The sequence below is a fragment of the Microtus pennsylvanicus genome, chromosome 6 (genome assembly GCF_037038515.1).
Source record: "Microtus pennsylvanicus isolate mMicPen1 chromosome 6, mMicPen1.hap1, whole genome shotgun sequence".
NCBI classification, from domain to species: Eukaryota; Metazoa; Chordata; class Mammalia; order Rodentia; family Cricetidae; genus Microtus; species Microtus pennsylvanicus.
In genome coordinates, this window is record NC_134584.1 from 109,578,060 (window position 1) to 109,596,115 (window position 18,056).

Here is an 18,056-nt window from a genome sequence, read left to right on the forward strand (position 1 = left end):
TAATCTCAATTTATAATATCAGACTTCTATAAATCTGACCTAATGCTTCAAATGAAAATCAACCAAGACTATATGGACATCCATGTTTTCTATCATGCCATGCAGTATACAGTAATCATTTGAATCAAATTTAATGTAGCCTATACCTTGAAATATTAGCATCTTTAGGCTCTGACTCCATTAATTCTGTAAGAATAAAATATAAAATCTATATCAAAGGAGGCACTGGTTATATTTTTTTAAGAAAACTGTTAACAACAGATGTGAAAAATAATGCTATTTATAACTACTCCTATGGAATTCAAATAACGAATGAATACAACCACAGGAGACAGCCACTATTTTTGCTGCTCCCTTTCTTCTAAACCAGTCTCCTTTCTTCTTACGGTAATACCTCAGTTTTTCTCAAAACAACTAATGTTCTCCCGTGCCCAATCGCGTATTTCTAAAGCCGCTGACCCTTACAGCCCCCAACGTAAGCAGAACACGAACTGATAAAACCCAATCTGAGTACTTTGTTCTAAGTTGGCAAGAGGTTTCCTTCCACTCAAGCCACTGAGCTAAAGAGATAGGCTGACTACTGTCCTCCAGACATGACCACTGAGCTAAAGAGATAGGCTGACTACTGTCCTCCAGACATGACAGATGTATCATGCTATCTGAGAAAGGTTATGCGAATACTTTTCTTCCCTAGTGTTGCACCAGTCTTTCAATTTTGGAGTCCATTCCTTTAAAAGACTGGGTAGCACTGATTCTTATGTAAAATAGAATTTAAGACTGAAAAAAAAAAGTTAAGAAATTTAAAAAAAAACTCATACATCTTCTGTGGCTAAAGCCTAAGCCACCTATCAAGTCTAAGCATCAAAAGAAAAAAACACATGTAACTGAAACTATCATCCTCAATGCAGACTGGAGAAAGCAAAGAACATACATTTGTGTCAGGAAGAGAATCAGCAGGCAGAATGAGTTGCACAAAAGTGGCAGCAACTAAGGCCTGAGGAAATCAGGACAAAACAAAATTCAAGTATCTGACATCCACTTAATATCTTTAACTTAAAAGCATCTGTCATGACATTTTCCCATACATCATGCACAAGGAAAGTTAACTAAGGAAACATTCAGCAAACACTAATTAAATATTTATTATAGCCCAGGTCCTCTGCCAGAACAATTAGCCCTCTAGTTAATCCAGTAAATATTTAAGCTGGAGCCACCATTTAAAAAAAAAGTCTCTGACCACATAAGAATTACAGTGAGAAGGACAAATGAGGGAATAGCATGCCTTTCCAGGTACACAACTGCTCTCTCCATCCTATCCTTGGTGCCACCTGCTCAGACTGCAATTATAGGCATCTCCCTGTCAGGAAAGGTTTGATTCCCTAACTCGTTGTCATTCAAATAGTAAGTGGCCTTGCTAGATGTGGTCTCCCCTCAGCCTACCTGTCCAAAGTGAGCAGGGTAGCCCAGCATGTGCATATACAGTAATTTTGCCACATTCCGACACCGGTATGTATTGTCTTCTTCTCTAAATGATGACCGGATTGCAGCACATTCTTTCTGGATCATTTCTCGTTCCTCAGCTTGGGTCCGGGCTGTCCGGATGGTCCGGATCAGCTCCCGCAATCTGATGGGGGCTGGCATCCTCTGGATATGGAAAAACATAAAATGGAAATGTTCATATGTTTTACTTCTAAAACCATTCATACAACTTCCCATATAAAATACTGACTTGCTTTTAAGAACAAGACTTGCTAAATCCAGCTTAGATAAAAAAAAGTTTGCTAATAAGCTTCAAAGATACTATATGCAAATTGCACAACTTAGTAATTATTATTATTTCTAGAAAGACTATAAAGAGCTAACAAAACAAAATAAAACACAGAAACATAAATGTTTGCCAGGTATGATGGCTCATCCCTGTAATCTTAGCATTAGAGAGGCAGAGGTAGGAAAATTTCCATGAGTTCAAGGCCAGCCTAGGGTACATAGTTCCAAGCTGGCCTGAGATACAAAAGCAAGATCCAATGTTTCAAAAAGGAAGGGAAGATACTGTACCTATACATCTCACAAGAAAACTGAAATACTAGCACAAATTTTTACTTAATCATTAAGGTAATTTGAAAAAGCCTATGACTGACTTTGAAAATAAGACAGAAGTTTTCTGTTCAACTGCTCTTAAATTCAACACAACTCAATAAAATATCAAATGAACATAACCAGAGTCACAGCTCAACTCAGCAAAGTATGAGAAATTAGAAAGAACCAAATGTCAGATTAAAAAGCAATCATCTGTCCAACAAACAGCATTTTAGTGCACTGGGTTATTTTGAAAATACACTTTTAGTGTAGTTGAGATAAAGGAACAGAGGCAGCTCAGCTGGTAGAGTACTTGCCTGTCATTCATGGAGCCCTGAATTTAAACCCCAGCACCAATAACATCCGGTGGGGAAGGAGGTTGGGGGGGGGGGGAGTTTCTAATCCAATACATCAAGAGGCAGACGCAAAAGATCAGAAATTTAGAGGTATCAGTTTGAGGTCAGCTTGGCTAAATAAAACATGGTTCCAAAGACATTTTTTTTAATTTTTATAAAAGTGAGATAAAGACAAAAATAAGCCAAGCTCTGAAGGTAAACCAATTTAGTGTCAGAGTTCAAAAAAACAAGTATAACAGCCAAAACAAGCTTAAGGGAAAATAAAATAATAAAGTTGAAAATTTTGTACTATTTAATTTTAAAGATTATTACAAAGTTAAAACAAACAAGATCGTGCAGAACTGAATTTAAGGAGAGAGTTGGAGAATGACAGAACACAATGTTAAGTTCAGGAATGCTCAACTAGTTCAATGAAGTTGCAAACCTAGTCTTTAGCAAAAAGTACCAATACATGTGGATTTCTACTTGGGGAGAAAAAAATTCACCCTGGGTCAATGAGATAGCTCAGTAGGTAAAGGTGCCTGCCTCCAAGCCTGACAATTTAGGGCAATCCCCAGGTCCACAAGTAGAAAGTCAACCAACTCCTACAAGTTATTCTCTGATTTCCACTCAATCACCACCGTATAAGCCTAAATGCACACACACAAATAAAAATGTAACAAAATTAGGGTAAGTCATGAGAGTAGAGGGACAATGCATTTCTGATAAATGATGTCTATTCAGAATATATAAATTTTATAATTCAATAATAAGGCAAGCTTATTTTTAAATGGGTAAAAGATTCGTGAGGACACTTCTCTAGAGAGACACAGAGGCTAACGATCTAGCTCAGCTGACAAAGAGTACTTGCCTAGAAAGCACAAAGCCCTAGCAGCATGGAGGCATAGTGCTACATACCTATAATCCCAGCACTTGGGAAGTAAAAGCAGGAGCAGAAATTCAAGATTATCATCAGCTACATAACAAGTTCAAGGTTAGTCTGAGCTACATAAGACTCTGTTGCAAAATAAAATAAAATAAATAGCCACGAGCATATGAACGACACTTAACTAGAAAATGCTGTTTAAATCACAGTAAGGCAGAATTAATTAACCTGGGCCCTTAAGGGCCCACAGAGACTGAACCAACAGTCAGGGAGCCTGTATGGGTCTGACCTAAGCCCTCCATATATACATTATGGTTGGCTGGCTTCATCTCCTTGTGGGACCCCCTAACAGTGGGAGCAGGGGCTCTCTCAGACTCTTTTGCCTGCTTTTGGGACCCTTTCCCCCCCTCACTGGGTAGCTTCATCCAGCTTTAATACAAGGGGAGGTGCCATTGCAATTGATATGCCATGTTTGGTTGATATCCCTGGGAGGCCTGCCGTTTTCTGAAGGGAAATGGAGAAGTGGATTGGGAGGGGAGGGGACAGGACTGGGAAGAGAGGAGGCAGAGGAAACCGGAGTAGGGATGAGAGAGAAAAAACATAACAAGAAACTACAAACAATAGAATGGCTAAAACTAAAGGCTATGAGTATCAAACACTAAAGATTAAAGTTCAGAATAACTGCTCACAGGAATAAAAGTGGTCCAACTATTCTGGAAAACAATCTGATAGTTTTATATAAAGCTAACTATATCTGGCACATAATCATTAAGAAAATCCATCTAGCTTGAGACAATGTCTCAGTTGTGAAATTTCAGCATTTGGGAAGTAGAGGCAAAATCAGCAGTTCAAGATTATCACTGGTTACACAATGAGTCTGTTGGAAAGGAAGAAATAAAAAAATCTATTCAACATTATCCAAGACAAGTACTTACCCACAAGAAATGAAAAATCTAAATTCTCACTAAGACTTGCACACAAATGTTCATAAACACTTCATTTGTAATTTCAAAAGGCTAAAAATAGCCCAAATGTCTAAAGACAAGTGCATAATGTTATACATAACATAAAATTTCTTAAACTAAAACAGAACCAATAAACCATTTTTAAAAAACATTTTGTCGAGCAAAGTAAGTACGAGTATATACTCTCACCTCATTCACAGGGCTCTACTGGAAAAATAGAACTAATCAAAAGTAATGAAAGAGGAAGAAATGGTTGTCTTGAGGGTAGAGACGGAGACTGACTAGGTGCAAGAAATCTGGGGTGACATGCATTCACAAGCTGTGGACAACACATTTTAAAAAGTACATTTTACTTTGTGTGTTTGTATATACTGTACCTCAATAATGTTAAAATAGTAAAAAATTACAAAATTAGGATTGGGCATAGTGCTCATGCCTCCAGAGGCAGAGAAGCTCTGTGAGTTCAAAGCCAGCCCCGTGTATATAAGTGAGCTCCAGGTAGTCAGCAGCTACATAGCAGAACCGGGGGGGGGGGGGTATTTAAAGGAAGATATTGTAATCTTTAAATGAAGATATCAGTCTTCTTCAGTACACTATTACTAACTGCTGAATTCTTAAATCAATGATTTCAAGTGTTGTTCTAACCAACACACCAGGTGGATAATTCACTCATCAATTTCCTATAGTGTTAATCTTCGAGTTGGGACCAAAGCACTGGAAATTTGGGAGGAAAGCTATATAGGTGTTAATATCCTCTTAGAGGTCACATTGGCCCTCTGGAACTTGTGTGACTCGAACTACATATAGCTAGAGGTTCCTGTGCTCACAGACAAGCACTAGGGGAACTAGGAATGTTAAACACACAGGATTGTCTCTTCAAAGGAAGAGATGTGTAATGGTTTTCTGCCCAGGTTGGTAATGGATGTGGTTAATAGCCTGGTGACCTCTGCGCATCTGTAGGGCCAGGCCACACCTGGGTCCCCCAGACTCTTCATTTATCTCAGTTATTCTCCCTAGACCCTTATCTTAAGCACTGTTTCTCAGTCAACATAGCCCATCTTTACGGAAAAGGTCATATGTACTTTGAAAAGAGTTTCAATGTAATCATGCCTTAAGCTTTGTTGTACATGCAAAATGAGTGAATTATCATCAGAAACTTTCTTCAAAATAGTGCAGTGCTTATATATACCTAAAAAGCTGCCTGGTGTCAGACTCTAAAAGTTGAATCCACACCAGTCACTAAGTAGTGCTGAATCAGATTTCATTCTTGTCTCATGCAGATCAACACTCTGCTGGCCCTGGTGGTCCCTGAGACCCCCACACTGCCTGTGTATTATTGTTACATTTTATAAGAAATAGTCAAGGGTCTATCATTTGAAATTTACAAAATATTTTTATATTCATTAGCTGATTTGTCCTGTGTTCTTTAATACTGAAACAGAATTTTGTATCATTCAGGTTGGCCTGAAAATGCTGCTAAACCTCTGATACTCCTGTTTCTGTGCTAGCATTAAAGTTATGTGCCACTATGCCTAGTTTATATTGTGCTGGGAAGAAAAGTCCAGGTCTGTGTACACTAGGCAAGCCTTTTACTAAGTGAACTACATCCCTAGCCCTCCTTAGACCACTTTGTAGTTAAGGTAGAAATCATAGTCCCTATTTTGCCTATGAAGAAACTTACTTTTAAAAACTGCAATTTGCTTAAGATCACAAAGGTAACAGGTGACAGATGTAAGACCTGAACCAGTCTTAGATCTCCAGTATTTCAGTTCTCTTTATACTTCAAAATGAACATTACCCTTAATATGAAATGATACAACTACTAGGATTTATTTTAAAGTACTCCAGAAAAAAGAAACAACAACAAAAATGAACCAAACAAACAACAAAAAAAAAACGGTGAAAAAATTAAGAAGATGGGAAAAATGTGATCATTACTGAATACATTAATGTTCAGTGTCTGGTTTTGTGTACATGACATTTTCATAATCAAAACCTTTTGGGAAATCACAAAGCTTCCAGGTAAAGATATCATGGAGTTGGTAAGAGTGTTTGCCTGGCACACAGAAAGGCCTGGACTCAATTCCCAGCACTGCATAAATCATATATGGTATTGCACACCTATAATCTAAGCACTCCGGAAAAGTCAGAAGTTCAAAGCCAGCCTAGGACACCTGAGACCCTATTAAGGAAAGAAGAACAGAAGGAAGGTTGGAAGAAAAACAGGAAGGGAAGAAAGTGGGGGGAAAGAGGAAACAAAGTAGGGGAGGACAAGGGAAAAGGGGAAGAAAAGGAAAGAAATTGTGAAATTTCAATTAAACAAGGCATTTAAACATGCAAATGTCTTATTGATAAGATGTTCAATATTTAAGAATCTACTAAAGAGCAGTTTAAGGATCTACTTAAAGAGCCATTTCTTCTTTAATTATAAACTATAAATGCCACAGACTTTAGGATAAAACATTGGTAAGCAAACAAGTATGCTGCATATGTAATATATAACAGGAGAATGTACCTAAAAAGCATCAAAAGAACCCAGCTACTAGTGATTAAGAGTGGTAACTGCCCAATGCCCAATCTACTTTCAAAAGTAGACTTTACTTAACTCCTTCACAGAGAAATGTTATCTGGCAAATCATGGTGGCTCAGCCTGCAATCCCAGCACTTAAGAGGCTAAAGTAGGAGGATCTTTATGGGTTCAAGGCTAGATAGTCTTAAAGTCAAGAACAAATGTTACTGGAAAGAACAGGAGTACAGCTGAGTGGTAGAGAGCTTGCCTAGCAAGCATAATGCCCTGGTTCACTCCAGCACCACCAAAAGTAGCTGGAAAGCTCTAGAAAACAATGTTTCTCTAAAAATACCCTAATGATTCTACAAAGCAAACACAAGACTGTTAGAAAAAGCTTAAATCTAGTCCCAGAACATCTACTTAATCTAACTCAAAGGGCAAAAAAAAAAATCTAGTCCCAGAACATCTACTTAATCTAACTCAAAGGGCAAAAAAAAAAATTAAGAATTTAAACTACGTAACAGAAAAACAGGTTATCTGGAACAAAGCCTAAGCAATCAGTCACAAAATCACAGAAATAAAGTCCGTGCCACCAGCGAGATTTTTTTTAAGCTCCAAGAGAATTTATTATTATAGTTTGAAAGAAACACCCCCAAAGAGGGCAAGCTATAAGACTGCAGCCTAGAGGGGAAATGAAGGGGGAGTAAAGAGGGAAGAAAGGGAGGGAGGGACAAAAGGAAGGAGAGAAGGAGGGAGTGATAAAATTATGCTGTTTGAGTTAGACCAACATGGAGATCACCCACATGGCAGAGAGGCAGTCACATAATAAGGACAGGAGCATTAGAGAAAGAATAAATAGCCTAAATAACCGAGAAGCACACTTAGGTTCAGGCTAAGATCCAAAAGAAAAGGGGGCAAATCCAACAGAACCTTATGGTGGCTCTGGTGTGGTTGCAGAGGGCAGGAATTCTGGAGGAAAAGTATTTTGTCTCTTTGTGAGGATACTTATTTCTCCTACTTCTTAAGCAGAGCTTAAACCAGGTGACTGACCTGCCCAGCTGGGTTAACTGTAGAGGGGCATGTCTTCACCCAGCGGTAGAGTCTATTCTTTACTGTAACATTCCCTCCTCTGAAGACGTAACCCTAAAAACGATTAGGAGATGGGCTAAAATTAGGGGCTATAACTCATTTCTACCATGAAAATCTAGGGATCTGATTTCAAAGCTTTTCACCAAAAGGAATTAATATCTGGGCTGAAGTGTGAATCCTTACCCTCACAGACAGCATCCAGGCAGGACTTAAGAGGAGTTTCCAAGTCTTGTTACCATCATTGGCCCTTCCGAAGAGGAAACCCTACTTGCCCTTTAGAGAACTGAAGTGATGACTGAATCTGGCCTCTTCCCAGGGTGGGTCTCAGACAGCAGTCGTGTACCCCTCCAATGGGCTCACCCCATCGAGGAGACTGCAAATAAAAGTCCTTGGCTGGTGCAAGGAAAGAAAACTCTGAGAGCAGTAGGAAGAGTTACCAGCACTACAAGACCTAGACAGAGAACTAGAAGAAGCCAGAGCAAAATATAAATTTAAATGCCAATAGGCTTTTACGGAGCAAATTTATGGTCCTGGCATCTATACACACCATGAACAAGAACACGGAATTAGTTACCTGTTTGACTCACTCTGCGATTCTGCAATCTGCCCAATACTAGGCAGTCTACAGCTTACAAAAAAAAGCATTTTTTCCCTAAGCTGTTACAACTCACTACATTAATTGATATCTTTATATATCATAATATCTTAACAGGCACAGACTGAAAACAAAAATTAACTCAGATGGCAAAAAATTGGGCACAAGGCCAGTGGAATGCTTCATCAGGTAAAAGTACTTGCCCCCACACCTGGTAACTTGAATTCAATCCCTGGAACCCATATGATACAAAGAGAATAGACTGAGCTCAACTAGCACCTTGCCCCCCCCACACACACATACAAATTGGTCAAAATTTGAAAAACACATTCTAAAATCAAAACTAAACACATTCTGGATCCAGGGAAGATGAATAAGCACATGCCTTTCTGTCCCACTAAACCACCAGTTCCCAACCTGTGGGTCACAACTCCTTTGGGGGTCATCAAATGACCCTTTCATGGTGGTCACATACTAGATATCCTACATATCAGAAAAGATTCATAAAAGTAGCAATATTACAGTTATGTAGTAGCAACAAAATAATTTTATAGTTGGGATTCCCCACAACATGAGGAACTGTATTAAAGGGTCACAGTATTAGGAAGTTTGAGAACGCACATTCTAAACACATTTATAAATACTAAACAAAAAGCATTACAGTGTCCTGAGGACTTTCATATGCAGTGACAGTGAGCAGACTGAAGACGCATGATTTCAAGTTCCAATGAACTTGGTAGACAGGTTTTCACTTTCCCTCCAGCACTGTCCAGTCTGGATTGACAGCAACAAACCAGAAGTGCTTACTGGAGAGTTGAGGAACTCCATGAAAAGGAGGACCAAAACCAAAGGGGAAATTACCTCTGGGCTTTCAGCTTTATTCCCTTCTCCTTCCTCCACCCTCACTCCTACACAGTACTGCAGTAATGGTGGTTATGGCACAAGCACAGCAGCCAGAGGCAGGCAGGCACATGAAAACTGGGGGAGAGCAATGAATTTTTTCCCTGACTAATGGTCATGATGCCAAGACAGTAAGTAAGTCATTCTCTTCCCTCCTCTCTCTCCTCCAGTGGAGAAAGAAAGACAGAAGAAGCACAACTCTTAATGTTAAAATAGTTAAAATACACCTAAACAATTTACACAGAAAAACCCTGTCTCAAAAAAAAAAAAGCCACCAAGAGTTATCCCATACAGAATTAAACAAACGTTAACATACAAACTGAAGCAGTGCTTAAAGCAGCAGCTCTCAACCTGTGGGCTGAGACCCATTTGGGGAGTCGAACAACTCTTTCACAGGAATCACCGAAGAAAACATCGGAAAACACAGATATTTACATTAAGATTCATAACAGTAGCAAAATTACAGTTATAAAGTAGAAATGAAAATAATCTTGCTATTGGTGGTCATCACAATATGAGGAACTGGATTAAAGGGTCGCAGAATTAGAAGGTTGAGAACCACTGTGATAGAGGGAAATCTACAGTACTAACTGCTTACATAAGAAAAAAATGAGTCTCAAATTAATCTAAACTTCTACTCTAAATTCCTAAGAAAAGAGGTGAGATAAACCAAAAGATGTTTCAGGGATCTTTTCCGTAGTTCTTTAAAAAAATAAAGAAACAAACAAACAAAACCAGTAAGGTTATGTGCTGTGGAATAATCCCTCTGCACACTGCGAAAATGTGTTGCTCTCATTGTTAATAAAATGCTAGGGGCCGGGCAATGATGGTGCACGCCTTTAATCCCAGCACTCAGGAGGCAGAGGCAGGCGGATCTCTGTGAGTTCGAGACCAGCCTGGTCTACAGAGCTAGTTCCAGGACAGGCTCCAAAGCCACAGAGAAACCCTGTCTCAAAAACCAAAAAAAAAATAAATAAATAAATAAATAATGAATGAATGAATGAATGAATGAATGAAAATAGCTAGGCAGGATTGTGGGGGCAGAGAGAATGCTGGGAAGAAGGGCAGTCAGAGGAGTTGCCAGCCAGAGAGAAAACAAGAGATGCAAAATCAGATAACCCCATGTGGCAGAGTTTTAATATTATTTTAATATAAAATTTAAGTTGTAAGAGCTAGTTAGTAATAAGCCTGAGCATTTATAATTAATAATCAATAATAAGTCTCCGAGTGGATATATGAAAGTGGCTGGCAGAAAAGAGCTAATCGAGGTCCCAACAAAAAACTCAGCCTACAGTGATGGCTCAGCTTGTTGGCAGGCCTGAGTTGATCCCTGGGATCCACATGGAGGAAAGAATAAACTCTTGTTCCAACATGCATACATTCAATGATGTGCATGCAAACACACACACACACACCATAATTTAAAAACAAATAAAAGAATAGAAATCAATTAAATCAAAAGAAAGAGAAACAAAACAGTATACACCTGTAATCCTAGCATTAGAAAGGCTAAATAAAGCAGAAGATGGTGAATTTAAAGGCAGCCTAGGTTACATAGCAATACTGTCTTTAAAAAAAAAACAGTCAATAAAAATAAATAACAAATAAAAAAATGTAAGATCAAGCATGGGAGTGTCCACCTATACTCTGAGCAACTAGGTTGGCTCAAACGGAAGGATCACTATTCTCTACAATATAATGAGGCCTCCATCAAAAATAATAAGGGAGCTGGAAAGAGATGGCACAATGAGTAAGAACACATGTTACTCTTGCAGAGGACCCAAGTTTGAGTCCCAGCATCCAGGTAGCAGCATGCAATTGTCTGCAACTCCAGTTCTGGGGGATCTGATGCCCTCTTCTGGCATCCGTAGGCACCAGCCAAATACATGGTACACATACATACAACATACATACATGCAAGCAAAACACTCATACATATAAAATTAAATAAATCTAGAATTTTTAAGTAATTAATCAAATTCACTAAGCTCTTAGATAAAAGATGATGCCGACGTGGTCTCACTTAAAAGCAAGCATTTTCTTTGCCATCAGACTGGGTCTATCAGAGATGTAGACTAGAAAAGTCTCTACTTATCTGAACCTGCAGTGTCAAGTTGTCTAGAAAGAAGTTTCTGAGTGGTTGATTGAAAAACAGTATCCTCTGAACATTCAAATAAAAAAAAAAAGGTTGCCTATTAAGTTAAACCCCCTTTAAACCTCCAAACAGGTAAAATAAAATTGAAAGGGAATATAATGCTTTAAATATGTGCGAGAGAGCAAACAAACAGTATTTCTCTTTAACTATTTACATAAGCCTGTTCTGAAAATTCTAGCCAAGTCTAATACTACAAAGGAAAACAATAAGGAATGTGCCTTTATTTGGCCAAAGCGCTAAAGAGTGAAGCACTCTATGGCAATAAAACACTACAAGTAACAGCAACTAAAATAAAATAAATTACAAAGAAGGACAACTACTAAGGACCAGAAATGGAGCTATTCAGCCAACTTCTTCACCTGACTTTCCTAGTCTTCTTGCATAAATGAGCCTTGGATTTTGAAAGAGATTTCTGAATGACAAGTAGAAATGGGAAAGATAAAGTTCTCAAGCCCTTAAAAGCATACTCTAAGTATCATAACATATCCCTCAGATGCAGGAGCTATAACATGTCAAACCTTTAAATGTGTACTCCTCAGACACGGACCCCGTAACGGAATATGCTTTTCTATTAGAGAACAGATGTGAAGAAACTCTACAGCCAAAATAATAAAACAGAACCCTTAATCATCAATTAGCATTGTCAGCCAAGCCTAATGACGTGACTAAGCCTCTGCCCCACCAACTTAAAAATAAGGACACAGAATAGTCTCTAAAAATGTGTTTGAGTATTTGATGGTGGTGCACACCTTTAATCCCAGTGTTCAGGAGGCAGAGGCAGATGGATCTCTATGGTTTAGGCCAGCCTAGTCTACAGCATGAGTTTCAGGGCAGCCAGGGCTGTTACAGAGAGAAATCTTGCCTCAAAAAAAAAAAAAAAAAAAAAAAAAACCACACAAAACCAAAAAACAGATCCAGTTCAAAGTAGTGGGGGATGGGTGTGTAATAAAAACATGGAATCCAAAATCAGTTTCATAACATTTTTTTCTCCTTGTTCGATCAATGAGCTCCCCATCTTATGATGAAGTATTATGAAAACAACTTATACCAAAAAAGTTCCAATCACTCACTCTTTTTTATGGCAGATATTCTAATAAGTACTTGGGCCCAGAATGGCCAATACATTTATTCTTAAGAACTCAAAGGAGAACTAGATAACTATAATCCCAGCATTTAGGAGGTGGAGGACAGAAGACTGGGGATTGAGGCCAGCACTGGCTATCAGACTCTGAAAGAACTTAAAAGTCTAGTGAGGATAACAGAATTTAAGTTCAGCCATATAATAAAAAGAAACAAACTAATCAATGGCAAAAAGAAGAAAAATTTTATATATGAATAAGTAAATTTTGTCATGGCCAAAATAATTTAGTATATTTGGGCCTCTTTTTCTTTAATGAAATGGTTTTTACAGAACTCAGAGTTTTTCCAATTTTGTAGAGATAATGAAGGATACAGACCACGCATGCTGATTACCCACTGTGTCTATCTGGCACAGCACCTTAATTGCTAACATTATTTTTGCAGCAAAAAAAAAAAAAAAAAAAAAAAAGTCAGTCGGTTATACCAAAAGAAAGAAATAGCAACCAACAAATAAATTCATGCCTACTTGGGTCAGATATTTTTAACACTGAAAGAATCATAAAAACCTGCTTATTTTCAGTGTTCTTTGTTCTTTTGTTGCTAACTTTAATTTCAAACAAGGAACTATAAACTAAGAGCTATAAATGATAAGCTTGGGGTCGATTACCTGGGTTGATTCCTAGCTCCACCACTTAATAACTGTGTGACCTTGAATAAATTACTTAAACTCTGACATCTTCAGTTTCCTTATCTGCAAAATGTGGAGAAAGTGCCTATCTCAAAGGGTTATTGCAAGAATTCAATATAACATATATAAAAAAACACATTAAAGAATATATTCTAGTTGGGTGGTGGTGGCGCATACCTTTAATCCCAGCACTCTGGAGGCAGAGGGAAGCAGATCTCTTAAAGTTCGAGGCCAGTCTGGTCTACAGAACAAGTTCCAAGACACCAAAGCCACAAAGAAACCCTGTCTCAAAAAATCAAAAAAACACAACAAAACAAAAAATATTCTAGCTCTCAATGATGCCCCTCAACTGTAATCCTAGTACTCAGGAATCTGGAACCAAAGGACCAACAGAGTTTAAAGCCATCCTGGGCTATGTTAGGAAATCACTACTTTTTTTTTTTTGGGTTTTTGTTTTTTTAAATCATTTTCTTTAAAGATAGGACAGTGCAAAAGTTCATGGAAAAGATAAAGATCAATTAAACACATGGTCCATCTATGAGGGAAAGGAGTAAAAGCAGGGACAGAATGAGATACAGTGTCTTTACTAACATTTTCTCTCTTACATAATGGGTAAGTTAATGTTTATTATTATGCTGAGCAATGGTGACACATGCCTTTAAACCCAGCACTCAGAAGGCACAGGCAGGAGTATCTGTGAGTCCGAGGCCAGTCTGGTCTACAGAGTGAGTTCCAGGACTGCCATAGCTGTTACACAGAAAAACCCTGTAGTCTTGAAAAACTAAAACAAAACAAAACAAATATGTATTATTGCTCATCATGTTTTCTGTCTGAAATATTTCATACTTAAAACTAAACTCAGGGGGTGGGAGAGAAAGTTCTGTTGATACAGTGCTTGCATGACATGAGAAAGGCCCTGGGATTGGGATTAACCTCCGGTCCTGAAATAAAAAAAATCTAAATTCAAATACATCTAATCCATGTAATAAGTACTGTGACTACATTATCTGGAAAATATAAACTATCTGGTTATATTGTTGAGTAGTTTGTTGTTGTTGTTGTTGTTGTTGTTGTTGTTGTTGTTGTTACTTTAGTTTTTTTAAGGCAAGATTTCATGTGGCCATGGCTGACTCCAAAGGGCTATATAGTTGCTGACTTTTAACTCCTGATCCTCCTGCCTCCTCCCCTCCAGACACAGACACACACACACTGGAATTATGGGTATGTACTACCACACCAAGCTTTATTTTACAGAGTACTAAAAGACCACAGAAGGCTAGCCTTTATTTTACAAAGTATAAAAGACCACAAAGGTTGTAAGCTTGATGATACACAGCGTTTGCCTAGTATACACAAGACCCTGGGTTCAATCAAAAATACCAAAAGAACAAAAGGTGCTAGAGGGCTTACCAGGTGTGCAGGCTAGTCTTATATCAACTTGAAACACAAAATAAAATGAAAGGAAGAAACCTCAAATGAGAAAATACCTCCATGAAATCCAGCTGTAGGGCATTTTCTTTTACTGATGATGGGGGAGGGCCCAGCCCATTATGGTGTTTCCATCCCTGGGCTGATCTGGTTTCTATAAGAAAGCAGGCTGAGCAAGCCAGGGTAAGCAAACTGGTAAACAGCACCTCTCCATGGTCTCTGCATCAGCTCCTGCCTCCAGGTTCCTGCCCTGTGTGGGGGTTCCTGTCCTGACTTCCTTTGAGGATAAACAGCAATATGGAAGTGTTAGCCAAATAAACCCTTTCCTTCCCAACTTGCTTTTTGGTCATGGTGCTTTGTCACAGTGATAGAAACCCTAACTAGGGCACCAGGAAGAGCACTTGCAAGCTTGAGGACCAGAATTCAGATCTCAACACCCAAAAGCTCCAGATGGCACTCATGACTGTAACCCCAGCACTGGGGATTGTGAAGGGTAGAGACAGCAAAGAGTAAGAAAAATCTGGGGTTTGTTGGCCAACGGCCTAAACAGAAAGACAGTGACTGAGCTCCAGGTTCAGGAAGAGACCTTGCCCCAAAGGAGTAAGGAGAACAATAAGATAAGCCTACACACCAGAATATCACACACAGACACACACATACCAGGAGTGGGGAGGAAGAGAGGGGGTAGAAGAAAGAGGGAGAGGGAGACAGAGTTGAGGTTATCTAGTTAATATGCTAACAAAAAGCATAAGATGACTTTCTAAGGTCCTAAGCCTACCTTCAATTTGCTGAACTCCTGATTCTCCTGTGTCCAACGTCATCAGGTTTGTACAGTGTTGGAAAATCACATTTAGGGTCCCCTGAATACTAGGCAAGCACTACATCCTCAACCTGAAAGATTCATTTTAGGAAAAGAAAAATTTTTTTTTTCGTGAAACAGAGTCTCATTCTGCAACCCAGATTAGCCTAGAACTAAAATTCCTCCTACCCATGTGCTAGGATTACACATACACAAAACCATACCCAGCCATTTAGAAAATGTTCTGTTCAAATAGCTAAGTAAAATTGGGCTTTAGAGATTAAACTATATAAGGTTATTTTAAATGTTCAAAGAGTAATTAAAATTACCAAAATGGGGAGGGGGGAGGCAGGAGGGGAGGCTGGAGAGATGGCTCAATGGTTAACAGTACGAAATGTTCTTCCAGAGGACCCAAACTCAATTCCCAGCCCCCATATAGCAGCTTACAACTGGTAACCCCAGATCCAAGAGATCTAAAGTCCTCTTCTGCATGCATGCAGTACAGATACACATGCAGGCAAAACACCCATACACATAAAATAAATCTCAGCTGGGCAGTTGTGGTGCACACCATTAATCTCAGCACTCAGGAGGCAGAGGTAGGTAGATCTCTGTGAGTTCAAGGTCTACAAGAACTAGTTCTAGGACAGGCTCCAAAGCTACAGAGAAACCCTGCTTGAAAAACCAAATAAATAAATCTCAAAAAATATCAGCAGATATTAAATGACTGATAAACACTCAGAAAAAAGTTAAATAATTTTCTGTATTGATTCTCCTAAAATTCACCACCTAAATTGAGAAAAGTCAATCAACGCTATTCTCAAGACAAGATTACCTTTTCTTTTTTGATCCCATGAAATGCTTACTTTCTCACTCCAGGATAAAATCCCCAAGGCTGTGTCCTTGTAAGTTCACCCTTATCTCTCCCTCACCTCTGAAGTATGAACCCAATAAATACTGTTTTTATTGAATCTAAAATACTAAAATAGTCTTATCTAAAGAATACATGAAGTGAAGGTGTCCTGGCTGCTTGGCTTCAGAAAAGAGCAGCCAGGACTCAGCCCAGTTCCTGGCCCAGATAACTTTCTTCCCACTTCAGAACTCACTACCTGCTGAGCTCTGAGCCAATGACAGCCAGTCGAGAACACAAAACTAAAAGGCTGAAGCTTCTATGGCTACAAGGTCATTTGTTCCCTCATCCTAAAGACATTTGAATTCTAAGTCTTAAAAAAATAGTCTAAATTAAAAGCCAACTTTTCAACATTAAAATCACCCCCTTAGCCTAGGCAGTTTGGATGCTCACCTTAGGAGACCTGGATAGAGGTGGGCGGTCCTTGGGTTTCCCACAGGTCAGGGAACCCTGATTGCTCTTGGAGCACATGAGGGAGGGGGACTTGATCGGGGGAGGGGGAGGGAAATGGGAGGCGGTTGCAGGGAGGAGGCAGAAATCCTTAATAAATAAATAAATTAAAAAAATAAATAAATAAAATCACCCCCTTTTAGCCGGGCGATGGTGGTGTACGCCTTTAATCTCAGCACTTGGGAGGCAGAGGCAGGCGGATCTCTGTGAGTTTGAGACCAGCCTGGTCTACAAGAGCTAGTTCCAGGACGGGCTCCAAAACCACAGAGAAACCCTGTCTCAAAAAACAAAAAACAAAAAAAATCACCCCTTTTCTATCCAACATGAGGACTTTACTTGAATAGTTCTTGCTAAACACTAAAAAAGACTTGAGTAAAGAAATGAGATTGTAGTTTCCTTTACCACTTATTACCGAATAATATCCAGTCATAGATTGTATGGCTGAGAACTAAGAAACTAAATTAACTAGTCAAAATTTTTCATATATTCCCTCTTGTATCCATACAGTCTATACTTTTACATTACCTGCTATACAAAACCCCCATGCCAGACTGTTTTTTTGTTTTGTTTTGTTTTTGTTTTGGAGACAGTTTCTCTGTGGCTGTCCAACTTGCTCTGTAGAGCAGGTTGGCCTTGAACTCAAGCGATCTGCTTGCCTCTGTCTCCCAAGTGCTGGGATTAAAGGTGTGTACCACCACTGCCCAGCTCAGATTTTTGTTCCACAAGTATAACTAAATTAATGCATTTACAAAATATAAAATATGACTGGAGCTGAACACTAAGAATGGTTAAATATTTCTTGTTTAACCATTAACCATTTCCTCTTGTTGGGAGAGGGTAAGAGTGGTCTTCTGTATGTGCTATGTGCATGTGTGACAAAGTGTAATTAATATTAAAAAGAAAAAAAGCAAGCTAGCTAGCCAGTTTAAACTAAGAATGGGGACTGAGCTCAGTATGGTGGTACAAGCGTTTAATCCCAGCACTGGGGAGGCAGAGGCAGACAGATCTCTATGAACTCCAGCCGGCCTACGGATCAAGAGACAGAGACACACAGACATACAAAGAGAGATAGAGATAGAGATAGAGATAGAGATAGAGATAGAGAGAGAGAGAGAGAGAGAGAGAGAGAGAGAGAGAGAGAGAAGAGAGAGGAAGGGAGGAAGGAAGGGGATTGAGCTCAGCTGGTAGAAC

General features: G+C 39.0%; 1 protein-coding gene across 3 annotated transcripts in view; it reads right to left on the reverse strand.

Moving 5' to 3' along the window:
* Ap1g1 (adaptor related protein complex 1 subunit gamma 1) overlaps window positions 1-18,056 on the reverse strand; it is an 82,678-nt gene that overhangs the window by 52,518 nt on the left and 12,104 nt on the right. For 2 of the 3 annotated variants that reach the window (XM_075977355.1, XM_075977354.1), the window contains exon 2: window positions 1,441-1,644. In XM_075977355.1, the coding sequence (XP_075833470.1) occupies window positions 1,441-1,641 (201 nt within the window). In that variant the 5' untranslated portion in view covers window positions 1,642-1,644. Of the gene's footprint in view, window positions 1-1,440; window positions 1,645-15,484; window positions 15,598-18,056 lie in introns of those variants that run through there. The other variant, XM_075977356.1, reaches the window with a different exon arrangement.